The following is a 13,727-nucleotide window of genomic DNA, read 5'->3' as shown; positions in this document are numbered from 1 at the left end:
AATAATAGTAGTAGCGACAGCAGTGAGAAAAAAGTATCAGTAATTATTTATTAACATTGTAACTTTGGTCGCGCCTGACTGCCTAAGAACATGACGTCACAGGGGAACAGCTTCATGAAGTGAAAGGCTCTGATTGGTGCAAGATGTTCATGAAAACGGACGTGAATGAATAACCCCACGCGCCTACGGTCCATCTGTGTTTATGCATCAACAGAGAGCGCGTGGGGGGTTAAAGAAACAAATCCGTCTTCGTGTTAACGATTCTAAACTTCCTGCTCGCGCGCTGTCTGAATGTCTGTCGGGTTATTCCCCGGCACGCGACTCCACACAGTCCAATTCAAGCGCGCGAGGACACTCTCCTGGCTCTCTTTCTCTCGCGCCTGCTCGCGCGCAGGGCAGTGAGAAGCGCAATGATTTAGCGGCTTTTAATTCATTTTTCTCACATTTAGCATCGCAGCTGTGTTATTCTACATGTCGTTTTTGATCTATTTTTATGTTTTACTCACTGGATTCAGCGGCTTTTTGCACTTTTGATGAGCCTTTTTTTTTAACCAACTGCATGTTTTGAATGTCTCGGGTTTTTTTTATTTTACGCACTGTGTAAGTTTGCACGGGTACCGGTTCCCTGCCGAAATCCGAGATATTTGGAGCGAACTGCTTGACTAACCCGGGCCGTGCTAGTGTTAGTATCCCGGGTTAAAACCGCAGGATGTTGACCATAGTTCTCCTGTCTTGCTTCTGTTTGTGGACACGGGGCCAGCGCTTGGACCACGACAGGTCAGGAATTTCTTTTTCGTTTTAGCTGGTTAAGCTTTTTTAAGGTAGTTTCATTGAAAACATGTTTTAAAAATAAATGTAAATAGATAATTCTTGCTCACAATGATACATTTCAACTGTCTGGTGCTTTTCAGTGACAGTCACAGTAACGCACACCTGTGCAAAACACGAGCGTCTTCTTCCTCTCTGCATGGTCTTGTTTCTAATTAAAGGGTTTGGCTCAGAAGCAGTGCTGAAAAAAGGCAAACAAGTCAAACACTTTAAAGTCTGTGCAATTAAAGAACATTTTAACTAAAAGACAGCAACCAAAACCGTGAATTCGTTTCTAAGGGGAGAGACCTGAGAAGAAAGGAAGAAGAAAATCCAGAGTTAAAAAATAACTAGCAATGAATGATGATGGGAACACTGAGGAGGACATGATGAAGAGGGGAAAGTATGTGGAGGGAGTGGAAAAAAGGCACGCACAGCACCCTCCCCTCCTCTATGGCTGATATATTTCATGTTCAGACAGGCACCTGGAAACAGGAGATGTCAATAACACACACACACACACACACACACACACACACACACACACACACACACACACACACACACACACACACACACACACACACACTCTCTCTCTCTCTCTCTCTCTCTCTCTCTCTCTCTCTCCAGCCGGTCTCAACTAGTACAGGCGACATAAAAAAGTCATGGAGCCACAGAGTAGTTTTTTAAAGCCTCAAGTCATGTTTCTCCCTCAGATTGTTTCTGTGTCTTTTCTTTTTCCTAACAGTTCATTGGATTTCTGTTCATCCACAGGGTCACATGACCCCGTGCAGGCAGCAACACCCCCCCACAACGCCCCAATCCTAACAACATGATATGATCCTCAAACATGCTGTGTGTTCATGTGTGTTTGCAGCTGGGCGGACCAGGCCACGTTGTCCCGTGGACTCTGTCACTATGGAAACAGCGTGGAGTGCTGCTGGGGCTGGAAACAGTTGGACTGGGGGCGATGTGAACGTAAGGACACACATTTATACTTCCTTCCAGTGAAGTCAGTCTAAAATCCTCCCTAACCAACTGATCGGCCAGTGGACTTTCCTTTTAACCTACTTAATGCGACTGCTGATAGCTGTTAAAGACACAGACTGTATATAGAAGAAGGCAGTAGATACAGTGATGTCACTTGTAGTTTTTTTTTTTAACCTGCATATTTTTAAGCTTCAGTTTTAGCTTTTGTGATCAGGCATTTGTTGGTTTGTGAGGTCAGACATGATGGTATTTCAACCCTAGGGTTCAGTGATCAGCTATCAGCTAATGCTAGCAAGCTAGCATCCCCAGCAAAACCAGCATGTTGGTTAGAGAAAGTTTACATTTGTTTCAATAGGGGACCACAGTCAGACTGGTGATGGAAACCAGTCGACAAATAAACTGGACTGTGTTGACTGATGGTTCTTTGTTAACCCTTTAGAACCGGTAGGAGCGGACACGCTCCATTTTGCGTAACTATTTTTAAATCCCGGTAGCACTGCAACCACGTGAGCTAGCGCAATAATTTTTTTTGCATATGAAACCGGAGGAATTGTACTTACATCTTATGCCATCAGCTTGTCCTCGGTCACAGTTTCCTTCCACATATAGCTTTGCAAAAACTGCATAAAAAGCGCTTGTAGCAACAAAAACATAATATTCCAGAAACACGCTTTGCCGATCCGATCAGCTGTTTGTAACACTTCCTACGTCCATCAGCGCGAACTATCACATGACCGCATGACCTGCCCGAAACCGGAAGTGACGTCATTTTGCGGAAATGTAGTTTTTTTTTACCATCGTGGCCTCATGAGCTTATACTTGTGTTTTTAAAAGTTATGTTTGACTTCATGACTTTCTGTGTCGTTTCTGGGATGCTTAGGACTCATATTGCACTGCTGGAAATAGTTTATTTTGATGCATATGCTGTTATTTTGCAAATTTGCACTATAATATATTTTTTCGTTTTTCCTGTAGTATATGAAAATTGGTGTATCTCAAAAATAAAACTATGAAAACACTCAAAATAAATTTCCTGTGGTGGGAAACTAGTTTGTGCAACTTTTTTGTATTTACAGTTTTGAGGGATAAGCCTCTTAAATTTCTCTAACTAGAAATATATGTTAAAAAAACAAATACGATTTTAAATTTTTTTGTAGTTTATTGCACTTTTTTGCAATTTATGTAATTACTATGCACTTAATGCAGACATATTATTAAAATTTGGGCTATAATGGTTGTATTGATGTATAGCAACTTGAAATTCTCCCAAAAATGGCTCCACAGCAGGTAAAAATATAATATAAGCTCTGGCGGACTTGGTTCTATGGTAGGTCTTAAAGGGTTAAACCAGCAGTTGCTTGGAAGGAAGGAAATCAGCCTTAACTATGTTTTTGTGAATCTGTTCAGGGTTTAAACACTGAAGGAGCAGCTGCAGAGACCAGAGTGTGTTATTTCATTTACGACTGAAAACTGATCTGCAGCCAGTCAGCCTGACATATGTTTGTACATGATTCAGTGTATGTTAACACCCTCTGTGTGTGTGTGTGTGTGTGCAGCTCACTGCCAGCAGGGCTGTAAACATGGAGAGTGTGTGAGACCAGACCAGTGCAAATGTCACCCAGGATACACGGGAAAGGCATGTAACCAAGGTATGTCTTTTTACTCAGCACAGAGTACACCAGGTTCAGACGTACCTATTCAAACTTCTCTATTTTTATGCATTTGTAATTAAATGGAGGTGTTACATTTAGATATGAGTGATGCACAGATGCTGTGTTGCTGTTAATAAGGAATATCACATTTTTGTAAACTGGCCATGCCATACCATGGCAGCGATAGATACTGTGGTGCTTTCGATCATGGCCCGTTTCTATCCTCCATCATTCTGATAAAAATGTCTCATCTCACCTTCATGTTTTTGAATTTAACCAGTGTTTTGCACCTTGTTGTGAAGCCTTTGCCTTTAGGCATTCATTCATGTTTGTTTGGTGGTTGTGAATGTTGGAGGTATAGTGGTTAGCATAGCTGCCTTCCAAGCAGTTGATGTCAGTCAACTGGGTTAAAATGGCTGTGATTCCTGAGCACTTTTGTTAAACCCATTTGAATTAAAGCCGGAAGTCTGTACTTCAGTCACATCTTGCTAGTGTGATTTTTGCTAGTGTGTGTGGGTACAGAGAAGAAAGTACGAAAGCTGTGTCTTTGTCCAACAAATTGGACCTAATTATATGTATATTATATATATATATGCATGTTAAAACTTGACTGTGGATCTGCTTCTAAATTAACCTCAGTGCATGAGCAGTGCAGCAGTGAACCTCACAGGTGTGTTTCTAAATTAAGATAGATATAAAACTGCCTTTTAATAACCTGACAGAATAGGAGATTGCTCATAAAGTTAGCTCACAAAGTGAGAACTCTTCAGCACATCTGCAGGGAGCTGGTCCAGATGTGGACTCCTGGTTTCACAGAGATCAGATTGCCCATCATGCATCTGTTTTAAAACAGATGCATTCCTGTCATGTTTGTTTGACCTGCAAGGGCGTGTTTTACCTGAAGACCCCCAAAACACACAAACACACTCTAACTACTGTTTCTAATCTTAGGCCTACTCCACCCACACACACAGTGTTAATGTCCTGATTAGAGGCTTCATTATGACTCATATCCTGACCATAAAACAGCATCTGGAGACCCCCCCAGAGACACTGTCACACAGCGTGTGTGTTTGGACTTCTGTCTTTGAGAGGACACTCACTGAGAGACCTCAAAAAGCCCTTTGAAGCCATGACGACCGTCCTGCTTATGATGGTTTCAGTCCTGAGTTTATCTAAACTCAGATGTTTCTCCAACACTTCAGAGCACACTGCTCTGTCTTCCTTTCATTTAGATAACTTAACCCTTTAACACACAAAATTGCAAAATTATAAAATAATTCTCTTCTTTCAGGAACCATTTCAGTTTTCTCTCGAGCCCAAAATGTGAAGCGCACATGGCAAAATCTATTTGGAGCTGATTTTCCTCTGTGCTGCCACGATAAATCAACTGTCAGCATAAAGCCCGTCTTCTCTCCTTTCCAAAGATGATTCAAGTTTGTCTGTAGCACAAATGGAAATTTAAAGAGCGCTTGTAAAATGGCCCTGCTACTGAGCCTGTGGTAATAAAGGGTTAAACCAGGTGTTTAACTGAGGAGTGGGTGATTTGTTCCACCTGGAATGCATTTGTCTCAGAGCAAGAGGTGTTTTCACAAACACACTTATTTAAAACGCTCAGGGCTTAAGGTCAAAGGTTAATCCCGCAGGCTGACAAGATGAGTGAAAACAGGGAGGAGTTTTATGTTTAATACCCCCTCTGTGTGTGTGAGTTTCAGATCTGAACGAGTGTGGCGTGAAGCCTCGGCCCTGCAAACACCGCTGCATGAACACGCCAGGCAGCTACAAGTGTTACTGCGTGGACGGGTACGTGCTGCAGCCGGACGGCAGCTGCAGGAGTGAGTTACTCATCGAGCGTTCGATTCCCTTTCGCAGAAGTATTTATGCACGTGTTCAGTGTGAGCTATAAGCTAAAACACAGTGCAGTCACCCGCTTTATGAGGCCTACTTGTTTTTCTTGTGCAGAGTGTTTTATGAGTTGTCTCTTAGTAAAGACAAACATTATAATCCTTTTTGTCCTGTTTATTTTTCTCTGTGAGTCATACTTTGATTTTTTTCGGTGTCTGTACGCTCGCAGATGCCCAAACCTGTTACCATGCCAACTGTCAGTATGGCTGTGAGGTGATCAAAGGGGCAGTGCGATGCACCTGTCCATCGCCAGGGTTACGCCTCGGTCCAGACAGACGCACCTGCGTCGGTAAGTTAGCTTGCTTTTTTAAATTCCTGGATGAAGAAGTGCAGGATCATCTTTCGTCCTCCACCTTTTTCTTTCTGTTCAGACATCGACGAGTGTTTCTTGGGTGGAGGCATGTGTCCTCGTCGCAGAAAGTGCGTGAACACTTTCGGGAGCTTCATCTGTAAATGTCACCTGGGCTTCAGACTCGTGTACATCAACGGGCGGTACACCTGCATCGGTGAGGCTAAAACCCTGGAGATTAAAGTAAAATAAAATAAAATGTGATTTTACAGAGCTTTCATTTCTTCTTATACATAAAATGTCTTAACTATTCACAAAACTCCCTGCTAAGTCACTGTGGCTGTACATAGACTCTTTAGCATTTTAGCCACTGCCCTGCTGTTTCAATTAATTAATTAATTAATTAATTTTTGGGGGGGAAGTGACCATATTTGGACAAGAAGGTGAAGTTTTAACTTATCAGTTAATGCTAGCGTATTTGGTTTGCAAGCAGCATCACAAGACTGTATGGGTGCATCACACCTATCTAAATATCTAACCCATAGTTAGATAGGTTTACTGCAATTAACTTCACAGCAGCCATATTAGCGGTCAGACAATTACATGTAAAATGTTCCGATAACAGCATAATATGACAAACATGCCACAGGTCCAGTTCAGGGACTCTAGTTACCTGAGGTGGAGCCTAGCAGACAGCTAGCAGCGACATCTGCCTGTTTCGAATGATCTATAAAGACCAAAATGGTTTTCGTTTTTTGTAGCAGGCTGGAAACATGTTTAGTCTGCTGTGAAGTTGGCCAGTTTGACATCTGAGTCTGTGGGGACTGACTGAGTTTGGGGGGCCCTCAAGTGGACATTAGAGGGACTGCAGTCTATCAAATCCATGCTGGCTTTATTTTTAGTTCTGGAGGTTGCTGCTTGTTTTAATGGAATGTTTTATCTGCTGTTTTAGCCATAAAAATATGCTTTGTTAGTTGAATTCATTTTTTTAGACGGATTTCTGGTGTTGTAAATAACTTATTCTTCAGACTTAATCAGAATGAAGTTTAATTTGTTAGAAGTTAAAAGAAAAAAGAAAAGAAGGCGCTTCTTCCTCGTTTCTCTCTTTGTTACCAGATAAGGACACTCGTCCGTTCTGCTCTCTGAATCCATCGTCTCCAAAGTGCAAGTGTAAAGACGGCAGCTGCAAAGGTAAAAACAGCTCTTTATCACAAACACCTGTCCATCTCTTAAAAGGTTAGGTTAGGGTTTATTCTTTAGACTTTTCTTGTCGTTTCAAATAAAAAGAGAAATCTGTCGAGTTCTGAAGTTGTATGCTGCATTTCACACAATCATATAATCAGCACGGTAAAGTAAAATGATGGAAAAAAGTTTAGATCTGTTGATTCGGTAGTGTCCCAGACCTTCCTTCAGTCTCTGTCTTCTGACTCTTTTATTGCTACTCAGGACAGATGAGAGGCAGGTGTTGGTGAACTGCAGGCACCAGTCAGACACATTTCAATGATAAAATCTGCTTCAAAGTCTGAGCTGAACTTCAGCTTTGCTTCTGTAAATTTCCCCACCAAAAACACAAAACTTTAAAAAAGGTGTTGAGCTTATAATTAGCTCCACTTTGGGCTGAAACAACATAATGAACACTGGCTTTGTCATATCTTCACACACTGCTTCTGGTTTAGATTTAAATAAATAATGACACAGTGCAATATGCCATGTGAATTTTTTCCTTTGAGGTTGGATTTCATAATCTTTTATAGTATTATGTTTTAATTAGTGCTGTCAAAACTAACGCGTTAAAGCAAATTAATCCGCCATCACGGTCAACGCGATTAAAATTTTTAATGTAATTAACGCATCTGGAGCACAGAATGACTCAAAATCCCTGAAATATTTCAGCTAACACATTTCGGGCAGTTTGTCCAAGTAGAGTTACCTATGCACATTCGCAAATAGGCAGTTGATCTGGTAGTGACGGGCAGCTGAACCAATCAACTCTATATGGAAGATGATAATGATTTCTCAATGGGAAATTTGAGTATTAAAAAATAACAAGACGGAGCAGTCGACCGACATAAAGCATTATGCACATTGTGCCAGAAGGAATTTTCTTTTCACCGAAGCACTTTGAGCTTAAAATTTCACATTGACCCAAAGCATACATTAGTCTGGGATGGTGCTAGGACTTTGGCTAATGCGTCACCCAGCTTGCGACAAACCACTCACGGAGCAGGGGACTCAGTAAGTCTACCTCGGACATATTGACTGAAACAATGCCATGTGGATTGCAACAAACTGCAGACCTATTAATATCAATGAGAACACGCTCTTTACATAGCTTTGGTTCCTCATTTCAAGGACTTGAAGTGCCTCGCCAAGAGTGACAGAGAGAGAGAGAGGGGATAAATGTTTACAGAGTTTTTTGTTAACGTGAATGTTCAAGCTGTTCAATAAACATGTTAAGTGCGTATATTTTCCCTTTTTCTTGAGTCTGTTTGCTCATGCAAAATGAAATGCGATTAATATAGAATGAAAATGAAGGATATTTAATCGTGACTAATCAATATTAATCCACAGTAACCCAGTGATGAATCTGATTCAATATTTTAATTGTTTGCCAACAGTAATATATATTATATATTAGTGTACACTTACCTATTAATATATAGGTTTTTAAAAAAAGTTGTATTTCACAGGAGAGAACCTGTGTTAAAAGATATAAGTTAAAACTATTTAAATTCTCTCTGAAATGCTGTCATTGGACTAACATCACACAAAGTCTAAATATGATGTCTTAGCAGACAAACAATAGACAGACAAACAGATTATATAATATAAAGTTGGGTCTGAGAACAGCCTGTGTAGATCAACAGCATGGAAACATGAAGGAAACCTGAATCTCTTTCTTTTCTTTACAGCTGATGGGAAGATTAAGTTCACTTCTTTACGTCCCAGCACACTAGTTCTTGTTCCAGTTGTTTTATTGGTCTTATGCCTCTTGTGTATCAGTTAATGGCACACAATTTATCCAGACTGTACAAATATCGCCTAACAACCACTCATTTTTCACCTGCCTGTCCTCCCTGAGGTTTACACTGTTTTTAAGCACGTCAGCAGTTCCCCCGACTGCAAGTTTTGTTTTTGGCCTCAAACTCTGAGGCAGCAGTAAAGTTTACTTTCTTTGTTTTACTCATAGCCATCCCCAAAGTGACGGTAGAACCGCAGAGACCAAGAACTACAACTCCCATGACCTCCACCATCATCACTACCGCTACATCTCCTCCAACCACCACAACTGCCCCCATCCCAACAACCTCCCTGTCTACATCCACTGATGTTATGACCACCACTCCAACACCTATAACTGATACCACTGCTACACCAGTTACTGCCACTACTGTGACAACAACAACACTTGCTGCTACTACTACAACTGAAATGGATACGACAACTCCCACAACGCCTCCTCCGTCCACCACTTCTGCTATTACTACTCCTAGTACAACAACAAATGTTACTACCATCACTGCAAGTTCAACTACACCCACCACTCTGCTAACTACAACCCAGACGACACCTTCTTCTCCTCCTCCTCCTCCAACAACAACAACACCAGCAATCACTACAGTGCTGCCGAGTACCTCGCTGCAAACCACCACGGTGAACAACAAGATCAACAAAGACGTGACACAAAAGCAGCGAGGAGACGTGCACAGTAAGGACACACAAACACAGCACACATCCACGGACCTGCCGAGTATGAGCTCGCCCAATCACACTGTTTATTAATTAATTGGGAAGAAGTCGCTCTTGTTGCTGTGTTTCATTATGGCCAGGTACAAAGTTAATGTTATAAAATGTTTGCTGTGAAATGTTAGCTTCATGTATCAAATACTTTTATTTTTAAAGCCAGTTCATCAACTTTCAGGACATTTTTTCAAACACTAAAATCATCAGTTTCTCAAAAACTATTAAGGACTAAAGTCTGAACTTTTCACGGACCCCAACGTAAAAGTGACTCAGTGTCTGTAATATGGGACAGATGCAGATGCAGATCTGAATGTTGACCAGTAAAAATAGAAAAAGAAAAAAGAAAGCCCACTCCGGGTCGGGGATGAGTTCCTGCCCCAAGTGGAGGAGTTCAAGTATCTCGGGGTCTTGTTCGCGAGTGATGGGAGAAGGGAGCCGGAGATCGACAGACGGATTGGGGCTGCGGCTGCAGTAATGCGGACGCTGCACCGGTCCGTCGTGGTGAAGAGGGAGCTGAGTGTAAAAGCGAAGCTCTCAATTTACCGGTCGATCTACGTCCCTACCCTCACCTATGGCCACGAGCTGTGGGTAGTGACCGAAAGAACGAGATCGCGGATACAAGCGGCAGAAATGAGCTTCCTCCGAAGGGTGGCTGGCCTCTCCCTTAGAGACAGGGTGAGAAGTTCGGCCATCCAGGAGGGGCTCAGAGTAGAGCAGCTGCTGCTCCACATCGAAAGGAGCCAGAGTAGGTGATTCGGGCATCTGACAAGGATGCCCCCTGGGCGCCTCCTGGGTGAGGTGTTCTGGGCATGTCCCACCGGGAGGAGGCCCCGGGGCAGACCCAGGACACGCTGGAGAGATTATATCTCTCGGCTGGCCTGGGAACGCCTTGGTGTTCCCCCGGATAAGCTGGAGGAGGTGGCCGGGGAGAGGGAGGTCTGGGCCTCTTTGCTTAGGCTGCTGCCCCCGCAACCCGGCCCCGGATAAAGCGGAAGAAGATGGATGGATGGAAAAGAAAGTCCAACACTTGTGTAAATTCTAATTGGGGTGGCTATAGCTGAGGTGGCAGAGCAGGTCAGCCACTAATCAGAAGGTCGGTGGTTTGATCCCAGGCTGCATCCTGGCTGCATGCCAAATATCCTTGGGCAAGATACTAACCCCGTGTTTGCCTACTGGTGGTGGTCAGAGGGCCCGGTGGCGCCTGTGTCCTGTGCCTTGCCTCTGTCAGTGCACCCCAGGGCAGCTGTGGCTACAATGTAGCTTGCTATTGCCAGTGTGTGAATGTAGTGTAAAGCGCTTTGGGGTCCTTAAGGACTAAAAAAGCGCTATACAAATGCAGGCCATTTAATATTAACCTCCTAGGACCTGGCTTCCACATATGTGGACATCACATTATTATTGATTTAGTTATTTAGACTAAAATACTCAATTTTGGTGTACAGGGGCCTGATATCCACTTACGAGGACATTATACTGCTACTGTTCTATCAAAATTTTAAACGAATATCCTCATATGTGGCTCTCAATTTTCTTAAAAACAAAAATAAGGTTGAAAAAAAATCTGGTAATTCTTTGTTTTCTACATTCATCGGGCCCCAATATGCCCAAATATCAAAGAAAAATTAAAAATACATGTCGTGGAAGAGTTCAGGTCTTAGGAGGTTAAAGCAGAAAGAAAAAGAAAACTAATTAAATTAGTTGGTGTGTTGTTGAATTTCACAGTAATGTCAAATGAAACACTTAGAGTACTTTTTTAACATGAAATACTTGATTACAAAAATAAAGAAATTTCTATTTTCGTTGGACTTCAATGCTCGATTAAGAAGATGCAACAAAGTAAAAAATATCAAAAACAGTCAAAAATGAAAGAAGGTCAAGCAGAAGATACAATAGCGTTAAAGCTAACCTTCATGTTTCAGTATGTTTGGTCTACTTAAAGTTTTATAAAGCTTCACACTGCCAGTTAGAGCTTCAGCAGCTCCACCAAGATCATGGTGGATGTGAAGCCTCCTCTCAAAACGCAAAAATTAGCTACTTAATATGAGAAACAAAAAATTAAGAAGATCGAGACTATAATCAAGCGAAATAATCTGGCAGTAAGATGATTTCACTTGGTAAGATTTCTTAAAATAAGATTTTTTTTTAAACATGTGAGAAATATCTTAAAGGAAGTGCTGAAACACTCCTTCCAAAAAAGTTCAAAACAAGCCTGTCAATGCTTCTTTCTCATTTTGAGAGAAAATATCTTGAAAAAAGATGATTCTTCTAAGGCACACAGTGAAGTCGAACCCAGGATGGTGTTGCTGTGAAGCAGTAGTGCTAATCACTGCTCCAGTATTCTTACCTTTTGTAAATCGTTACTGGGAGGTCTTGAAGTAAGTTTTTGTCTGATTGCGTTGTTACTAAGCCAAAATAATTCAAAGAAGTGACTTAGATTGATGTCTTCCAGTTAAAGATTCATGAAAATAAACAAAGGTAGAAAAATGAAACCAGTTTTTGCATGCTAATCTAGACTTTAAATTTTTTTTAGGATATGTAAGAAAGTAAAAACTGCAAACTTTGGACTTCAGTCTGGTTTTCACATGTGTGTATACAAAGCCTGCGTGTTGGTTGAAGAGGATTAACATTGATTTTTCTCTTTTAAAATTTTCAGTAATTAGTTTATATATGTGCTGGTGTGTTTGCTTTTGTTGGTTTATAGACTGAATGTCTTTGATGGGCGGTTAGAAGCATTTTAAATACTGAATATCAGCATGAACCAAATAATACATTTAGGATAAACTGATCGTTTACTTATTTGTGTGTGTGCTCTGCAGTCCCTCGACATCCCGGTCACAACCACGTGTGGGAGTTTGACATCGAGCTGGGAAACATCGCTGAAGATGCCAGAGACGATCCTGGTAAGCACCGGTTACACTGCGTGATAAAGGAGGTTAATATTCATATTTTTAAAAAAGCAGACACATCTCATTCCCCTGTTTAAAAGAGGAGATTACAGGGTCATATCAAACTTCCCCCAGCTGGTGACTTTAGTAGCATTCCTGTTTCCCTTCTTTGATCGTAGAGGTCGGGGAGCTCCGTTGCAGCTTCAGTCACAGACTCTGTGACTGGATGTCTGACAGTGAGGGAGATCTACACTGGGAGACGGTTCAAAGTCCTGCAGGTAACACACACACACACACACACACACACACACACACACACACACACACACACACACACACACACACACACACACACACATTTTCATGTCATAGTAAGGATGTCTGATTGACATGATGTGTTCCCAGTGAAAAGTAGAATTAGTTTCAATTCAGTTTCTGCTCTGATGATCGTATGTGTCTCAGGTGGGTGGTACCTATCTGTCCCCGAGCTGAAGGCGGGACAGACAAGCATCCGTGGTGCTCGACTGGCCATCCAGGTAGTCCCTTCCTGGAGCCATGGCGACCTGTGTCTCTCCTTCTCCCATTGGTTGACGGGGCATCACGTGGGCGTGCTGCAGCTGTTCGTCAGGAAAAAGGGACGAGACCAAAGGTACTCGAGTCAAAGTGCCACGACTGTTAACTCCTGCTGGAGTCGCCTCTGTAACACTTTTTGCTGCTGCAGGTATGGCCCCGCCCTCTGGAGTAGGACAGGTGGGCACGGTTGGAGACACACGCATGTTACCTTGACAACACACTCTCTGGACAGGGTGAGGCAGACGTACATGACCCAAATTTGTTGCTGAGCTGAGTTTGTGAAGCTGATGATGACGGATGTGTGTGCGTGCAGGTGCTGCTCAAGGCCGAGCGGAGGATTGGACGAAGTGGACAGATCGCTGTTGACGATGTCACTTTGAGACGGGGGCCGTGTCGATGACACCAAATATAGACCTTCAGGTCACATGATTTAAAGGACCAATGTTGCTGCAATCCCAGCATCAGGATTTCTGCCCCCTCAGAGGAAGAGGAAGTTATGTGGGTTTGTGGTGAAGCCACAGCAGCAGTGCTTCAGTTTAAATTTTGTGCTGCGTGACAGTAGAAGTTCCTGTTTATGAGCCGGACTGAAGATTTGGAAACACTCAGAATTCATTTTGGAAAGGTTTCAGATTTACTTTAACTGTTTACTTTATATGTTAATGAGTGCAAAGATTTATTATCATTAATTATCATTTATAATCAATGTAGTAAAAGTAACATATCGTTACAAAGATTTACAATTTCACACTGATTTCACTGATTTGTACAAGTATTTCGATTCATAGAAATACTGCAGTGAGAGTGTAATAAATATTTAGGTCCATATTTTTTTGTTTCACTGTAACGTTGTAATAAACTTTATCGATCATATAAATCATGAGT

General features: G+C 42.0%; 1 protein-coding gene across 1 annotated transcript; it reads left to right on the top strand.

Moving 5' to 3' along the window:
• The first annotated feature begins 135 nt into the window (after positions 1–135).
• On the top strand, positions 136–13,725 carry LOC146673569 (nephronectin-like). Its single transcript, XM_085390244.1, has 13 exons — positions 136–777; positions 1,685–1,785; positions 3,354–3,446; positions 5,165–5,284; positions 5,524–5,643; positions 5,726–5,860; positions 6,760–6,834; positions 8,834–9,352; positions 12,204–12,287; positions 12,452–12,550; positions 12,735–12,921; positions 12,994–13,078; positions 13,159–13,725. The coding sequence occupies exons 1-13, from the start codon at positions 710–712 to the stop codon at positions 13,243–13,245; spliced, it is 1,773 nt and encodes a 590-aa protein (XP_085246370.1). The 5' UTR covers positions 136–709; the 3' UTR covers positions 13,246–13,725.
• The last annotated feature ends 2 nt before the right edge of the window (positions 13,726–13,727 follow it).

The sequence above is a fragment of the Rhamphochromis longiceps genome, linkage group LG3 (genome assembly GCF_057381845.1).
Source record: "Rhamphochromis longiceps isolate RC_006_pf linkage group LG3, R_longiceps_female_GT1.1, whole genome shotgun sequence".
Taxonomy (NCBI): domain Eukaryota; kingdom Metazoa; phylum Chordata; class Actinopteri; order Cichliformes; family Cichlidae; genus Rhamphochromis; species Rhamphochromis longiceps.
Note: the sequence above shows the minus strand (reverse complement) of the source record. Positions and strands in the feature narration are given on the sequence as shown.